The sequence below is a fragment of the Canis lupus genome, chromosome 21 (genome assembly GCF_011100685.1).
Source record: "Canis lupus familiaris isolate Mischka breed German Shepherd chromosome 21, alternate assembly UU_Cfam_GSD_1.0, whole genome shotgun sequence".
Taxonomy (NCBI): domain Eukaryota; kingdom Metazoa; phylum Chordata; class Mammalia; order Carnivora; family Canidae; genus Canis; species Canis lupus.
In genome coordinates, this window is record NC_049242.1 from 29,698,400 (window position 1) to 29,713,611 (window position 15,212).

At 39.7% G+C, this 15,212-nt stretch overlaps 1 protein-coding gene across 1 annotated transcript; it reads left to right on the forward strand.

Annotated features, from left to right (window-relative positions):
* The first annotated feature begins 910 nt into the window (after window positions 1-910).
* LOC119864894 (olfactory receptor 56A3-like) lies at window positions 911-1,870 on the forward strand. Its single transcript, XM_038568177.1, has one exon. It carries the CDS (start codon window positions 911-913, stop codon window positions 1,868-1,870), a length of 960 nt encoding a protein of 319 aa, XP_038424105.1.
* Window positions 1,871-15,212: the final 13,342 nt, after the last annotated feature.

The following is a 15,212-nucleotide window of genomic DNA, read 5'->3' on the forward strand; positions in this document are numbered from 1 at the left end:
AGCTATATAGATTGCTTCTTCTCCTTTTAAGGTTGTTAAGAACCCTACAAATCTGAAAACATATAGACGGGGGTGAATATGATAATTTGGGAGGATCCACATGTCCCTCCTTAGATGACTATTTAGGGATCATGAAGACTGATAAGCTTTATTACCAGAGTATCATTTTTTAAATCTGTATTTAAAGCAATGTACTTCCAGAAAATCAGAATGGAGGTGGCATGAAGAACTAGGGACACATATCTGAGTCCTAATTTGGGCCTGGCTATGCCACTTATCTATGCATATTGTAAAGGTAAAATTGTCATGTAGTAGTCTATGTGGTCACTAAAGAATAAAAAACAGAGGGGATCCCTGGGTGGCGCAGCGGTTTGGCGCCTGCCTTTGGCCCAGGGCGCGATCCTGGAGACCTGGGATCGAGTCCCACATCGGGCTCCTGGTGCATGGAGCCTGCTTCTCCCTCTGCCTGTGTCTCTGCCTCTCTCTCTCTCCGTGACTATCATAAATAAATAAAAAATTTTAAAAAAAGAATAAAAAACAGAAAACATGTAAAACATACAAATTTGAGGACAAAACTGTCAAAAAGTAGTTTACTAATTAATTCCTACTCTTTCATTTCTGCAAAGAATATACAATCTTATTAAAAATAAACTTTGATCAAATCAAACATGTATAAACAAATCATATTTCTTCAGGCCTCTATACTGCTTAAAGTGATAGGAGTATCCCAGGAACACGGCACAAACGATAAACAGGTGGATTCACATGGGTCTGGATGACCTGCTAGAACTCACAAGTTTCAGCTCAGCAAAGCAAATGGCTCTAAATCCATGTGTCTTGAATTAATAGTTCATTTGTATCCCAATTTTACAGATCACTAAAGGAAAACCGTAGAACTATTTGGCAAAATATGACAGCGCACCAAAATGGCACCATCTCCATTGTGGTTTCCAACTTCCTCCTGAATTGTTTAGTCAGGTCTCCCAGCTGGAAGTTCTGGTTGTCCCTGCCCCTAAGCTTCCTCTTCCTCCTGGCCATGGGGGCCAATGGTGTTCTCCTGGTCACCATCCAGCTGGAGGCCTCTCTGCATGAGCCCATGTACTACCTGCTCAGCATCCTCTCTCTGCTGGACATCGTCCTCTGCCTGACTGTTATACCCAAGGTCCTGGCCATCTTCTGGTTTGATCTCAGGTCCATCAGCTTCTCTGCCTGCTTCATTCAGATGTACATCATGAATTGCTTCCTTGGCATGGAGTCTTGCACATTCATGGTCATGGCCTATGACCGCTATGTGGCCATCTGCCACCCACTGAGGTACTCTTCCATCATCACTGATCAATTTGTAGCTAGGGCTGCTATGTTTATTTTGGCGAGGAATGCACTTCTTACTATGTTCATTCCTATCCTCTCTGCCCAGCTCCATTATTGTGGAAAAAATATAATTGAGAACTGTATCTGTGCCAACCTCTCTGTGTCCAAGCTCTCCTGTGATAATGTTGCCCTTAACAGAATATACCAGTTAACTGTAGCCTGGACTCTTCTGGGCTCTGACCTCGTCCTCATCTTCCTCTCCTACATCCTCATCCTAAGAGCCATTCTTAGACTTAAGGCAAAAGGGGCAGCTGCCAAAGCTCTGAGCACATGCGGCTCTCACTTCATTCTCATCCTGTTCTTTAGCACCATCCTGCTGGTTTTTGTTTTTACCCACATGGCTAAGAAAAGAGTTTCCCCTGATATTCCCATCTTACTTAATGTCCTACACCATGTAATTCCTGCAGCTCTCAATCCCATTGTCTATGGGGTACGAACCCAGGAGATTAAAGAGGGAATTAGGAAGTTACTGAGAAGGGTAGTAGAGAGATGCAAGTAATTGTACTCTAGCTTGACTTCTCTCAACCACAAATACTCAAAATCACTATTGGAAGGCAGGGACTTGGAGATAAAATTACAGTCCTAATCCTTTCTCTGGACATGCCTGAAGATATGAACTGTATGCTTTCCCTCTTACTTCCCCCAGCCTGATGCTGAAGACTGTGCATCACACCTCCTTGTATGCTCCTGATTAAATCCCTTTTAGAGTCAGTGTAATAGAAAATAAATACTCATTTAAAGATGTGTGGCTGATAGGAAGCATCAGTATTTACTGACAGTGCATTGACTTTAGAAAAGTAAAATGAGATTAAAAAGCAACTGTTAAAAAATATTGACAGTAACCATTATGCTTTAGTCCTTCCCTCAGGCATTCAAAGATATTTACTGAAAGTTATGGTATGTCCAGCACAGAACTAGAAAATGAGACTCTAACATACATAAATCTTGATCCTATTACCCAAAAAGGGCTGGTGGAAAACCCAAAAACATGTAAAATCAATGTAGAAGGGTTAGGTTAAAATTTGTCAATAAGCCCAGAGGAGAGAGGAATTTGTTTGTGTAGGTGGGATTCCTTGCATATCGGATCTCTTCCTTCAGTCCCTTAGTCAGAGCTGCCTCCCTAACAGCTTCTCAAAAACATGAACCACTGTCTCTGGGACTTTTTTGCTTGTTGTTACTCTGACCACATAGCTCGTTCCCTCCTTGGGTCTCCCTGACCACAGTATTTAAAAATAGTGTCCAACAATATTCCCCCAAAGCACAGATGATATTCTAACACTCTGTTTCCCTGTTCTGCACAGCATTAATCACTATATACTGACTGTATATTTTGCTCATCTATTTATTTAGTCAGCCTACAGTCACTAAAATATAAGGAGCAGAAGGGCACGAACTTTTGCCTTTTGTGCTCATTGTTGTATTTCCAGTGTCCAAAAGGTGCTAGGTGTACAGTAGGGACCATAAATGTTTGTGAAATCAATGACTGAATACAAATTGAATAAACGATTAAATGTATGCTATTTACTAGGAATATAATTCAGATACAGTTCTTGTTCTCTGAGTTCTTACATTGCATATTAAGAGTGAGGGAGCCTATATCTCATGCAAGAATCCATGGTCTGAAATCTGAAGACTGTATAGAATATTACCTTGGGACAGATGGAGGCTTAGAGGTAAGATCAGTACATTTTTAGGTACTGAGTTTGAATACTCAAGAGAAACACAAGTAAAAGTGTATCGTAAGCACAGGTTACTACACACGGTTTTAATACTCAAATAAGATGTACACTTGAGAATTGACGACAGATCATACTTGAAGCAATGGGAGTAGGTGGAAGGGCCTAAGGAAATAATAAATATTAAGAAGAGAAGGAAGCCCATCAAAAAGCCTTGCTGAACCTCTGTATCATCCCTATTTCTGCTGTGGGGACATTAGCATGGAAATTACAAAAAGATGTAGTGGTCAGGTTAAAGGGAACACAGATAAGAGTCGCAACAAGAAAGCACCTCAATGGGTGCCTTGGTAGCTCAGCCTGTTAAGAGTGTGCCTTCAGCTCAGGTCATGATCTTGGGGTCCTGGCATCAAGCCCTGTGTCATGCTCCATGCTCAGTGGGGAGCTTGCTTCTCCCTCTCTCTCTGACCCTCACGCCTACTTGTGCTCTCCCTCACTCAAATAAATAACTAAATAACTAAATAAATAAATAAAATCTTTAAAAAAAAAGAAAGCACTTCATAATGGACTGTGATCACTTAAGAAGTTATGATTACCTTCATCCAGGGACACCTATAGATTTTGTGGGGCCCTGTCTAATTAAGTAACTTAATGTTTAAAAGACATTGAAAATGGATGGGCCCATGTGGCTCATTATATAACTTATACCCTATAAATGAATATTATAACAGGTAAAGAAAAATTCTTACATATGTATTTATTGTCCTCTCAGTGTTCATAAAGATATTTGCTGTGTCAAAGCACCATCTCTTGACAAAAGAGGGAACATAAAATATATTTTTAAAGTAATGGTTGCAAGTTTCCAAATCTGATAAAAATTATAAACCTGTAGTTCCAAGAGCTCAATGAGACCCAAGATTAAGAAACTTGAGAATATTCTAAAGTACATAATAAACCAATGGTTCAGAAGTAATAATAAAGAAAAAAACTGTAAAATCCAGAAACAAAGACACATTACATACAAAGGTATTAAATTAAGCACAACAGCAGATTTCAGAAACGATGCAAATGAAAAGACAGTAAAGGAATATTTATATAAAAACGAGTAAAATGTACACAAAACTTGTCACCAGTAGATGCACACTACAACGTTTACAAAAATTCTTTAGAAAGGGAAATTATCAAATGTGAGAATGATTCTACACAAAGGATTGAAGTGCATCAGAATATGTTAAAACATGGGTAAATAAGTAACTTTGTCAATATTTAAATGTATTTTAAAATAACTGTAACAAAAATAATGCAAAGCATTATTTTTAATTATGCTTTATTAAATATAATATTTATTATTATATATAAATTATATATAACATATAAATCATATATAATATAACATATAAATTATATATAATATATAAATTATATATAACATATAAATTAATATATATTAACAATGCTTTGCATTATTTTTGCAAATGTGTTTTCTAAAATGTATGATGATAATAAATAGCACAATAAATAGCATCATAAATGTATGATGATAATAAATAGCACAAACCAAGAAGGAAGAAATGGAACCGCCTTCAGCCCAGGGCCCGATCCATATATATATATATTTCTTTAACACATGAAAATACACCCAAGAATTAGGGGTTTTTAGTTTTGTTTGGGAGGGGGGTTCCCCTTGTTTTTTGTTTTTCTTTGGGTTTCGTTTCTTTTTTTTGTTTTGTTTTTTTTTGTTTTTTATATTTTATATTTCTTCTTGTTTTTTTCTGGACAAAATAACAAGGCAGAGAAATTCACCATAAAAGAAAGAGTGGGAAGTAGAACTCAAGGCCAGTGATATAATCAAAATAGACATAAGTAAGATGTCTCAACAAGAATTTAAAACAACGATTATAAGGTTATTAGCTGGGCTTAAAAACAGCATAGAAGACACAAGAGAATCCCTTACTGGTGAGTTAAAAGAACAAAAATACAGTCAGGCCACAATTTAAAATGCTAAAACTAAGATGCAAACCCAAATGGAGGCCATAGAAAATAAGGATGGATGAAACAAAGGAGTCAATCAGTGGTATAGAAGATAAAATTATAGAAAATAATAAAGCTGAGGAGAAAAAGAAAAGTAATGGACCATAGAAGTAGACTTAGGGAACTCAGCAACTTATTAAGACATAGTAACATTCATATCATGGGGATCCCAGAAGATTAAAAGAGAGAAAAGGGGGTAGAAGGTTTATTCTAACAAATTATAGTTGAAAACGTCCTTATTCTGGGGAAGAATACAGACATCAAATCCAAAAACCATGGAGAATTCCCATTAAATTCAACAAAACCCCAACATCTCAAAGGTATATTGTTGTGCCCAAGATTGTGAATCGGAGAAACCACCAAGGAGCCCACACGAGGGTCTATTTACAAGCAGAGCAGGGGCTTGGACCCCGAAGTGGGTTACAGCTGTGTTTTTTATGGGCTGGTCTAGGGGATTTTCAGAAGGGGTGGAGGAATTTTTTTTCACATTCCAATATGGGGGGAAAGGGTGGGGGAGTTTCTTAAGACCTAATATGTGATTCTCTGAGCTCTGTCCTCTTTCTGATATGGGATTCCCTGCCAAGGGCATTCTGAGCTTTGTTCTCATTCTAATATGGGGCTTAACTGAAGTTAGGGAAAGTTCAGCTCTTATTCACAGGGCCTGAGATGGTTGTACTTGTGCTAACTCTGAACATAAGGTGGAATGGCCTTAAGTTTTCTCTGCCTCCACAATATCACAGACAAATCCGCAAACTATACAGAAAAGGGAAAGGATCCTGAAAGCAGCAAGGGGAAACAATGCTCTTAAACTATAAGGGAACAGATTAGGCTTCCAGCAGATCTGTCCATAGAAACATGGCAGGCCATAAGAGAATGGAAGGAAATATTCAATATATTGAATGGAAAAATACCCAGCCAAGGATTCTCTATCCACCAAGGCTATCATTCAGGATTCAAGGAGAGATAAAGTTTCTCAAACAATAACTAAAGGAATTCATGACCACTAAACCAGTCCTGCAAGAAATTTTAAAAGCAATTTTTTGAGTGGAACGACCAAAAGTACCAAAAACCTAAAAATGGGACAAGAGAAAGGTGTCTGGGTGGCTCAGTCAGTTAAGCATCTCCTTTGGCTCAGGTCATGAACTCAGGGTCCTGGGATGAGCACCACATCAGGCTCCCTGCTCAGCCCTGAGTCAGCTTCTCCCTCACCTTCTCCCTCTGTGATCTCTCTCAAATAAATGAATAAAATCTTAAAAATAGATAGATTATAGATAGATAGAACCAGAGAACATCACCAGAAATACTAACTCCACAGGGAAAACAACGGCACTAAATTCATATCTTTCAATAATTACTCTGAATGTAAATAGACACTAAATGCTCTAATCAAAAGACACAGGGTATCAGAATCAGAATATTAAAAAAAATAGTAATCAATCTATACACTATCTACAAGAAACTCATTTTAGACCTAAAGTCACTGCAGATTGAAAATGAGGGAATGGAGAACCACCTATTATGCAAATTGACATTTAAAAAAGCCAAAGTAGCCTTGCTTAAAACAGACAAACTAGATTTTAAAACAAAGATTAGGGCAGCCTGGGTGGCTCAGCACTTTAATGCTGTCTTCAGTCTAGGGCCTGATCTTGGAGACCTGGGATCAAGTCCCACATCAGGCTCCCTACATGGAGCCTACTTCTCCCTCTGTCTGTGTCTCTAACTCTCTCTCCCCCAGCCCCTCTGTGTCTCTCATGAATAAATAAAAATAAAATCTTTAAAAAATAATAAATAAATAAAACAAAGATTGTAGCAAGAGATGAAGAGGTGCATTACATCATAATTAAGGAGTCTATCCATCAAGAAGATCTAACAGCTGTAAATAGTGATACACCCAGCATGGGAACGCCCAAATGTATAAAACAATAATAAAATAAAGAAACTCAGGGATAATATACAGTAATAGGAGGGGACTTCTACACCCCACTTACAACAATGAATAGGCAATCTAAGCAGTAAATCAACAAGGAAACAGTAGATGTGAATGACACACTGGATGCAATGGATTAAACGATATACTCAGGTCATTTAATCCTAAAGTAGCAAAATAAACATTCTTTTTGAGTGCACATGGAACATTTTTCAGAATAGATCACATACTGGGTCACAAAACAGCCCTCAATGAGTACAAAAATATCAATATCATACCATGCATATTTTCACACTACAATGCTATGAAACTTGAAATCAACCATAAGAAAAAAATGTGAAAAGAATTCAAATACATGGAGGTTAAAGAACATCCTGCTAAAGAATGAGTGGATCAACCAGAAAATCAAATATTTAAAAAAAAAATACATGGAAGCAAATGAAAATGAAAACATGACAGTTCAAAACCTTTGGGATGAAGCAAAGGTGGTCCTAGGTGGGAAGTACATCGCAATGCAAGCAATCCTCAAGACACAAGAAAAGTCTGAAATATGCAACCTAACTTTACACCTAAAGGAGCTCGAAACACAGCAAGTAAAGCATAAACGCAGCAGGGGAAAAGAAATATTAAAGATCGATAAATAATAAGGTTGATAAATCCCTAGCCAGACTTACCAAAAAGAAAAGAGAAAGGACCCAAATAGACAAAATCATGAATGAAAGAGGAGAGATCACAACCAACACCGCAGAAATGCAAAGAGATTTGTATTGAATATGACAATACTATAAGCAATTATATGCCAACAGACTGGGCAACCTGGAAGAAATGGGAAAATTCCCAGAAACTTATAAACTAACAAAACCAAAATAGGAAGAAATAGAAAACTTTAACAGACTGACATCCAGCAAAGACATTGAATCAGTAATCAAACATCTCCCAACAGATATAAGTCCTGGGCCAAATGACTTCAAATGATCCAGACATACACAGAAAAGATAATAGCTTTTCAATATCTTATGCTTTTGGGTGCAATTGCAAATAGAATTGATTCCTAAAATTCTCTTTTTTCAGTTTCATTGTTAGTGTATAGAAATGCCACTGATTTCTGGGCACTGATATGTATCCTGCCACACTGCAAATTGCTGTATGAGTTCTAGCATACAGCTAGAGTCTTTTGGGTTTTCTAAGTACAGTATCGAGTCATCTGCAAAGAGGGAGAGTTTAACTTTTTCTTTGCCAATTTGAATGCCTTTGATTTCTTTCTGTCTTATAGCTGAGGCTAGGACTTCTAGTACTATGTTGAATAGCAGTGAAGAGAGTCGACATCCTTCTCCTGTTCCTGATCTTAGGGGAAAGGCTCCCAGTGTTTCCCCATTAAGAATGATATTTGCTGTGGGCTTTTCGTAGATGGCTTTTAAGATGCTGAAGAATGTTCCCTCTATCCCTACACTCTGAGGAGTTTTGACAGGATTGGATGCTGTATTTTGTCCAATGCTTTCTCTGCATCTGTTGAGAGGATCGTATGGTTATTTTTTCCTCTTGCTGATATGATCAATCACATTGATTGCTTTACGAGTGTTGAACCAGCCTTGCATTCCAGGAGTAAATCCCATTTGGTCATGGTGAATAATCTTTTTCATGTATTGTTGGATCCTATTGGCTAGTATCTTGATGAGAATTTTTCCATCTGAGTTCATCAGGGATATTGATCTATAATTCTCCTTTTTGGTGCAGTCTTTTTCTGGTTTTGGAATTAAGGTGATGCTGGCCTCACAAAATGAATTTGGAAACATTCAATCCCTTTCTATCTTTAGGAACAGCTTTAGTAGAATAGGTATGGTTTCTTCTTTAAACGTTTGTAAGAATTCCCCTAGGAAGCCATCTGGCCCTGGACTTTTTTTGTCTTGGGCAGTTTTTGATGACTGCTTCAATTTCCTCCCTGCTTACTGGCCTAGTCAGGTTTTCTATTTCTTCCTGTTCCAGTTTTGGTAGTTTGAGGTTTTCCAGAAATGCGTCCATTTCTTCTACATTGCCTACTTAATTGGCGTATAGCTGCTGATAATATGTTTTTATAATTGTTTGTATTTCCTTGGTATTGGTGGTGATCTCTCTTTTTCTTTCATGATTTTATTAATTTGAGTTTTTCTCTTTTGTTTTTAATAAGGCTGGCTAATGGTTTATCTGTCTTATTAATCCTTTCAAAGAACCAATTCCTGGTATTGTTATCTATTCAAGCTATCAGTTCTTCTGGTCTCTATTTCATTGAGTTCTGCTCGAATCTTTATTAATTCTCTTCTGCTGAGTGTAGGATCTATTTGCTTTTCTTTCTCCAGATCCTTTCGGTACAAGGTTAGCTTCTATCTTGGAGTTTTTTCCAAGTTTTTGAGGGATGCTTGCATTGTGATGTATTTCCCTCTTAGGGCTGCTTTTGCTGTATCCCAAAGATTTTGAACGGTTGTATCTTCATTCTCATTAGTTTCTATGAATCTTTTTAAATCTTCTCTAATTTCCTGGTTGACCCTTTCATCTTTTAGCAGGATGCTCTTTAACCTCCACGTGTTTGAGTTTCTTCCAAATTTCTTCTTCTGATTTATTTCAAGTATCAAAGCATTATGGTCTGAAAATATTCAGGGAACAATATCAATCTTTTCGTATTGGTTAAGGCCTGATTTGAGACCCAGTATGTGGTCTATTCTTGAGAAAGTTCCATGAGCACTTAAGAAGAATGTGTGATCCCATTTAAATTGCCCCTAAAAGCATACAATAATTAGGAATAAGCCTAACCAAAGAGGTAAAGAATCTACACCCTAAAAACTACAGAATACTTCTGAAAGAAATTGAGAAAGACACAAAGAGATGGAAAAATATACCATGATCATGGACTGGAAGAATTAATACTGTGAAAATGTCAATGATACCCAGGAAAATTTACACATCTAATGCAGCCCCTATCAAAATACCATGGAAGTTCTTCCAGAGAGCTGGAATAAATAATTTTAAGATTTGTGTGGTATCAGAAAAGACCCCGAATAACCAGGGGAATACTGAAAAAGAAAACAGGAGCCAGGGGCATCCCAAACCCACATTTCAAGTTGCACTACAAAGCTGTGACCATCAAGACAGTATGATACTGGCACAAAAACAGACACATAGATCAACGGAACAAAACAGAGAACCCAGAAATGAGCCCTCAACCCTATGATGAAATAATATTCGAAAAAGCAGGGAAAGACTATGCACAGGAAAAATGACAATCTCTTCAATAAATGGTGCTGGGAAAATTGGACATCCACATGCAGAAGAATGAAACTAGACCATTCTCTTAGACCATACCCAACGATAAACTCAAAATGGATGAACGATCTAAATGTCAGACAAGATTCCATCAAAATCCTAGAGGAGAACACAGGCAACACCCTTTTTGAACTTGGCCACACCAACTTCTTGCAAGACACCTCTATAAAGGCAAAGGAAACAAAAGCAAAAATGAACTATTAGGACTTAACCAAGATAAAAAGCTTCTGCACAGCAAAAGGAACAGTCAACAAAACTAAAAAACAGGGGGGAGGAGCAAGATGGCGGAAGAGTAGGGTCCCCAAATCACCTGTCTCCACCAAACTACCTAGAAAATCTTCAAATTATCCTGAAAATCTATGAATTCGGCCTGAGATTTAAAGAGAGACCAGCTGGAATGCAACAGTGAGAAGAGTTCGCGCTTCTATCAAGGTAGGAAGACGGGGAAAAAGAAATAAACAAAAGGCCTCCAAGGGGGAGGGGCCCGCGAGGAGCCGGGCTGAGGCCGGGGCGAGTGTCCCCAGGACAGGAGAGCCCCGTCCCGGAGGAGCAAGAGCTGCACGGACCTTCCCGGGGGAAAGGGGCTCGCGGGGAGGTGGAGCAGGACCCAGGAGGGAGGGGATGCCCTCGGGCTCCCGGGGACAGTAACAGCAACTGCGCGCCCAGGAGAGTGCGCCGAGCTCCCTAAGGGCTGCAGCGCGCACAGCGGGACCCGGAGCAGCTCGGGGGGCTCGGGCGGCGACTCCGCGGAGGGGGCTGCACGGCCCCGGGAGCAGCTCGGCCGGGCTCGGGCAGAGGAAGAGGCTCCGTGCAGAGGGGCCTGCGCGGTTCCAGGAGCAGCTCGGAGGGGCTCGGGCGGCAGCTCCGCGGAGGGGGTTGCGCGGCCCGGGAGCGCGAATCCACCAGCGCAGGCTCCGGACACAGGGCGCCGGGACACAGCCCAGGATCCGGCCTCCCCCGGGACAGGCAGAGGCCGGGAGGGCCCAGGACAGCGAGGACGCTCCTGCCCCAGCTGAGCAGATCAGCGGCCCCGCCCGGAGCCTCCAGGCCCTGCAGACGGAGAGCTCCGGAGTTCCTGCGGGGGCTGAATCCAGGTTTCCAGAGCTGCCCCGCCACTGGGGCTGTTCCTCCTGCGGCCTCACGGGGTAAACAACCCCCACTGAGCCCTGCACCAGGCAGGGGCACAGCAGCTCCCCCAACTGCTGACACCTGAAAATCAGCACAACAGGCCCCTCCCCCAGAACACCAGCTAGACGGACAACTTCCAGGAGAAGCCAAGGGACTTAAAGAACACAGAATCAGAAGATATTCCCCTGTGGTTCTTTTTTTTTTTTTTTTTTTTTTTTGGTTTTTTTTTTGTTGTTGTTGTTGTTGTTTTGTTTTTTGTTTTGTTTTGTTTTGTTTTGCTTTTTGATTTGTTTCCTCCCCCACCCCCCCTTTTTTTCTCCTTTCTTTTTCTTTCTCTTTTTCTTCTTTTTTTTTTTTTCTTTCGTTTTTTTTTCTCTTCCCTTTTTTTTTCTCTTTCTCTTTTCTTTCCTTCTTTCTCTCCTCTCTTTTTCTCTTTTTCCCAATACAACTAGCTTTTGGCCACTCTGCACTGAGCAAAATGACTAGAAGGAAAACCTCACCTCAAAAGAAAGTATCAGAAACAGTCCTCTCTCCCACAGAGTTACAAAATCTGGATTACAATTCAATGTCAGAAAGCCAATTCAGAAGCACTATTATACAGCTACTGGTGGCTCTAGAAAAAAGTATAAAGGACTCAAGAGACTTCATGACTGCAGAATTTAGAGCTAATCAGGCAGAAATTAAAAATCAATTGAATGAGATGCAATCCAAACTAGAAGTCCTAACGACGAGGGTTAACGAGGTGGAAGAACGAGTGAGTGACATAGAAGACAAGTTGATGGCAAAGAGGGAAACTGAGGAAAAAAGAGACAAACAATTAAAAGACCATGAAGATAGATTAAGGGAAATAAACGACAGCCTGAGGAAGAAAAACCTACGTTTAATTGGGGTTCCCGAGGGCGCCGAAAGGGCCAGAGGGCCAGAATATGTATTTGAACAAATTCTAGCTGAAAACTTTCCTAATCTGGGAAGGGAAACAGGCATTCAGATCCAGGAAATAGAGAGATCCCCCCCTAAAATCAATAAAAACCATTCAACACCTCGACATTTAATTGTGAAGCTTGCAAATTCCAAAGATAAGGAGAAGATCCTTAAAGCAGCAAGAGACAAGAAATCCCTGACTTTTATGGGGAGGAGTATTAGGGTAACAGCAGACCTCTCCACAGAGACCTGGCAAGCCAGAAAGGGCTGGCAGGATATATTCAGGGTCCTAAATGAGAAGAACATGCAACCAAGAATCCTTTATCCAGCAAGGCTCTCATTCAAAATGGAAGGAGAGATAAAGAGCTTCCAAGACAGGCAGCAACTAAAAGAATATGTGACCTCCAAACCAGCTCTGCAAGAAATTTTAAGGGGGACTCTTAAAATTCCCCTTTAAGAAGAAGTTCAGTGGAACAGTCCACAAAAACAAAGACTGAATAGATATCATGATGACACTAAACTCATATCTCTCAATAGTAACTCTGAATGTGAACGGGCTTAATGACCCCATCAAAAGGCGCAGGGTTTCAGACTGGATAAAAAAGCAGGACCCATCTATTTGCTGTCTACAAGAGACTCATTTTAGACAAAAGGACACCTACAGCCTGAAAATAAAAGGTTGGAGAACCATTTACCATTCGAATGGTCCTCAAAAGAAAGCAGGGGTAGCCATCCTTATATCAGATAAACTAAAATTTACCCCAAAGACTGTAGTGAGAGATGAAGAGGGACACTATATCATACTTAAAGGATCTATTCAACAAGAGGACTTAACAATCCTCAATATATATGCTCCGAATGTGGGAGCTGCCAAATATATAAATCAATTATTAACCAAAGTGAAGAAATACTTAGATAATAATACACTTATACTTGGTGACTTCAATCTAGCTCTTTCTATACTCGATAGGTCTTCTAAGCACAACATCTCCAAAGAAACGAGAGCTTTAAATGATACACTGGACCAGATGGATTTCACAGATATCTACAGAACTTTACATCCAAACTCAACTGAATACACATTCTTCTCAAGCGCACATGGAACTTTCTCCAGAATAGACCACATATTGGGACACAAATCGGGTCAGAACCGATACCAAAAGATTGGGATCGTCCCCTGCATATTCTCGGACCATAATGCCTTGAAATTAGAACTAAATCACAACAAGAAGTTTGGAAGGACCTCAAACACGTGGAGGTTAAGGACCATCCTGCTAAAAGATAAAAGGGTCAACCAGGAAATTAAGGAAGAATTAAAAAGATTCATGGAAACTAATGAGAATGAAGATACAACCGTTCAAAATCTTTGGGATGGAGCAAAAGCAGTCCTAAGGGGGAAATACATCGCAATACAAGCATCCATTCAAAAACTGGAAAGAACTCAAATACAAAAGCTAACCTTACACATAAAGGAGCTAGAGAAAAAACAGCAAATAGATCCTACACCCAAGAGAAGAAGGGAGTTAATAAAGATTCGAGCAGAACTCAACGAAATCGAGACCAGAAGAACTGTGGAACAGATCAACAGAACCAGGAGTTGGTTCTTTCAAAGAATTAATAAGATAGATAAACCATTAGCCAGCCTTATTAAAAAGAAGAGAGAGAAGACTCAAATTAATAAAATCATGAATGAGAAAGGAGAGATCACTACCAACACCAAGGAAATACAAACGATTTTAAAAACATATTATGAACAGCTATACGCCAATAAATTAGGCAATCTAGAAGAAATGGACGCATTCCTGGAAAGCCACAAACTACCAAAACTGGAACAGGAAGAAATAGAAAACCTGAACAGGCCAATAACCAGGGAGGAAATTGAAGCAGTCATCAAAAACCTCCTAAGACACAAGAGTCCAGGGCCAGATGGCTTCCCAGGGGAATTTTATCAAACGTTTAAAGAAGATATCATACCTATTCTCCTAAAGCTGTTTGGAAAGATAGAAAGAGATGGAGTACTTCCAAATTCGTTCTATGAAGCCAGCATCACCTTAATTCCAAAGCCAGACAAAGACCCCACCAAAAAGGAAAATTACAGACCAATATCCGTGATGAACATGGATGCAAAAATTCTCAACAAGATACTGGCCAATAGGATCCAACAGTACATTAAGAAAATTATTCACCATGACCAAGTAGGATTTATCCCTGGGACACAAGGCTGGTTCAACACCCGTAAAACAATCAATGTGATTCATCATATCAGCAAGAGAAAAACCAAGAACCATATGATCCTCTCATTGGATGCAGAGAAAGCATTTGACAAAATACAGCATCCATTCCTGATCAAAATTCTTCAGAGTGTAGGGATAGAGGGAACATTCCTCGACATCTTAAAAGCCATCTATGAAAAGCCCACAGCAAATATCATTCTCAATGGGGAAGCACTAGGAGCCTTTCCCCTAAGATCAGGAACAAGACAGGGATGTCCACTCTCACCACTGCTGTTCAACATAGTACTGGAAGTCCTAGCCTCAGCAATCAGACAACAAAAAGACATTAAAGGCATTCAAATTGGCAAAGAAGAAGTCAAACTCTCCCTCTTCGCAGATGACATGATACTCTACATAGAAAACCCAAAAGTCTCCACCCCAAGATTGCTAGAACTCATACAGCAATTCGGGAGCGTGGCAGGATACAAAATCAATGCCCAGAAGTCAGTGGCATTTCTATACACTAACAATGAGACTGAAGAAAGAGAAATTAAGGAGTCAATCCCATTTACAATTGCACCCAAAAGCATAAGATACCTAGGAATAAACCTAACCAAAGATGTAAAGGATCTATACCCTCAAAACTATAGAACA

Bases quoted from the DNA above. Each gene is read 5' to 3' on its own strand.
- LOC119864894 (XM_038568177.1), top strand. From the start codon at position 911: ATGACAGCGCACCAAAATGGCACCATCTCCATTGTGGTTTCCAACTTC.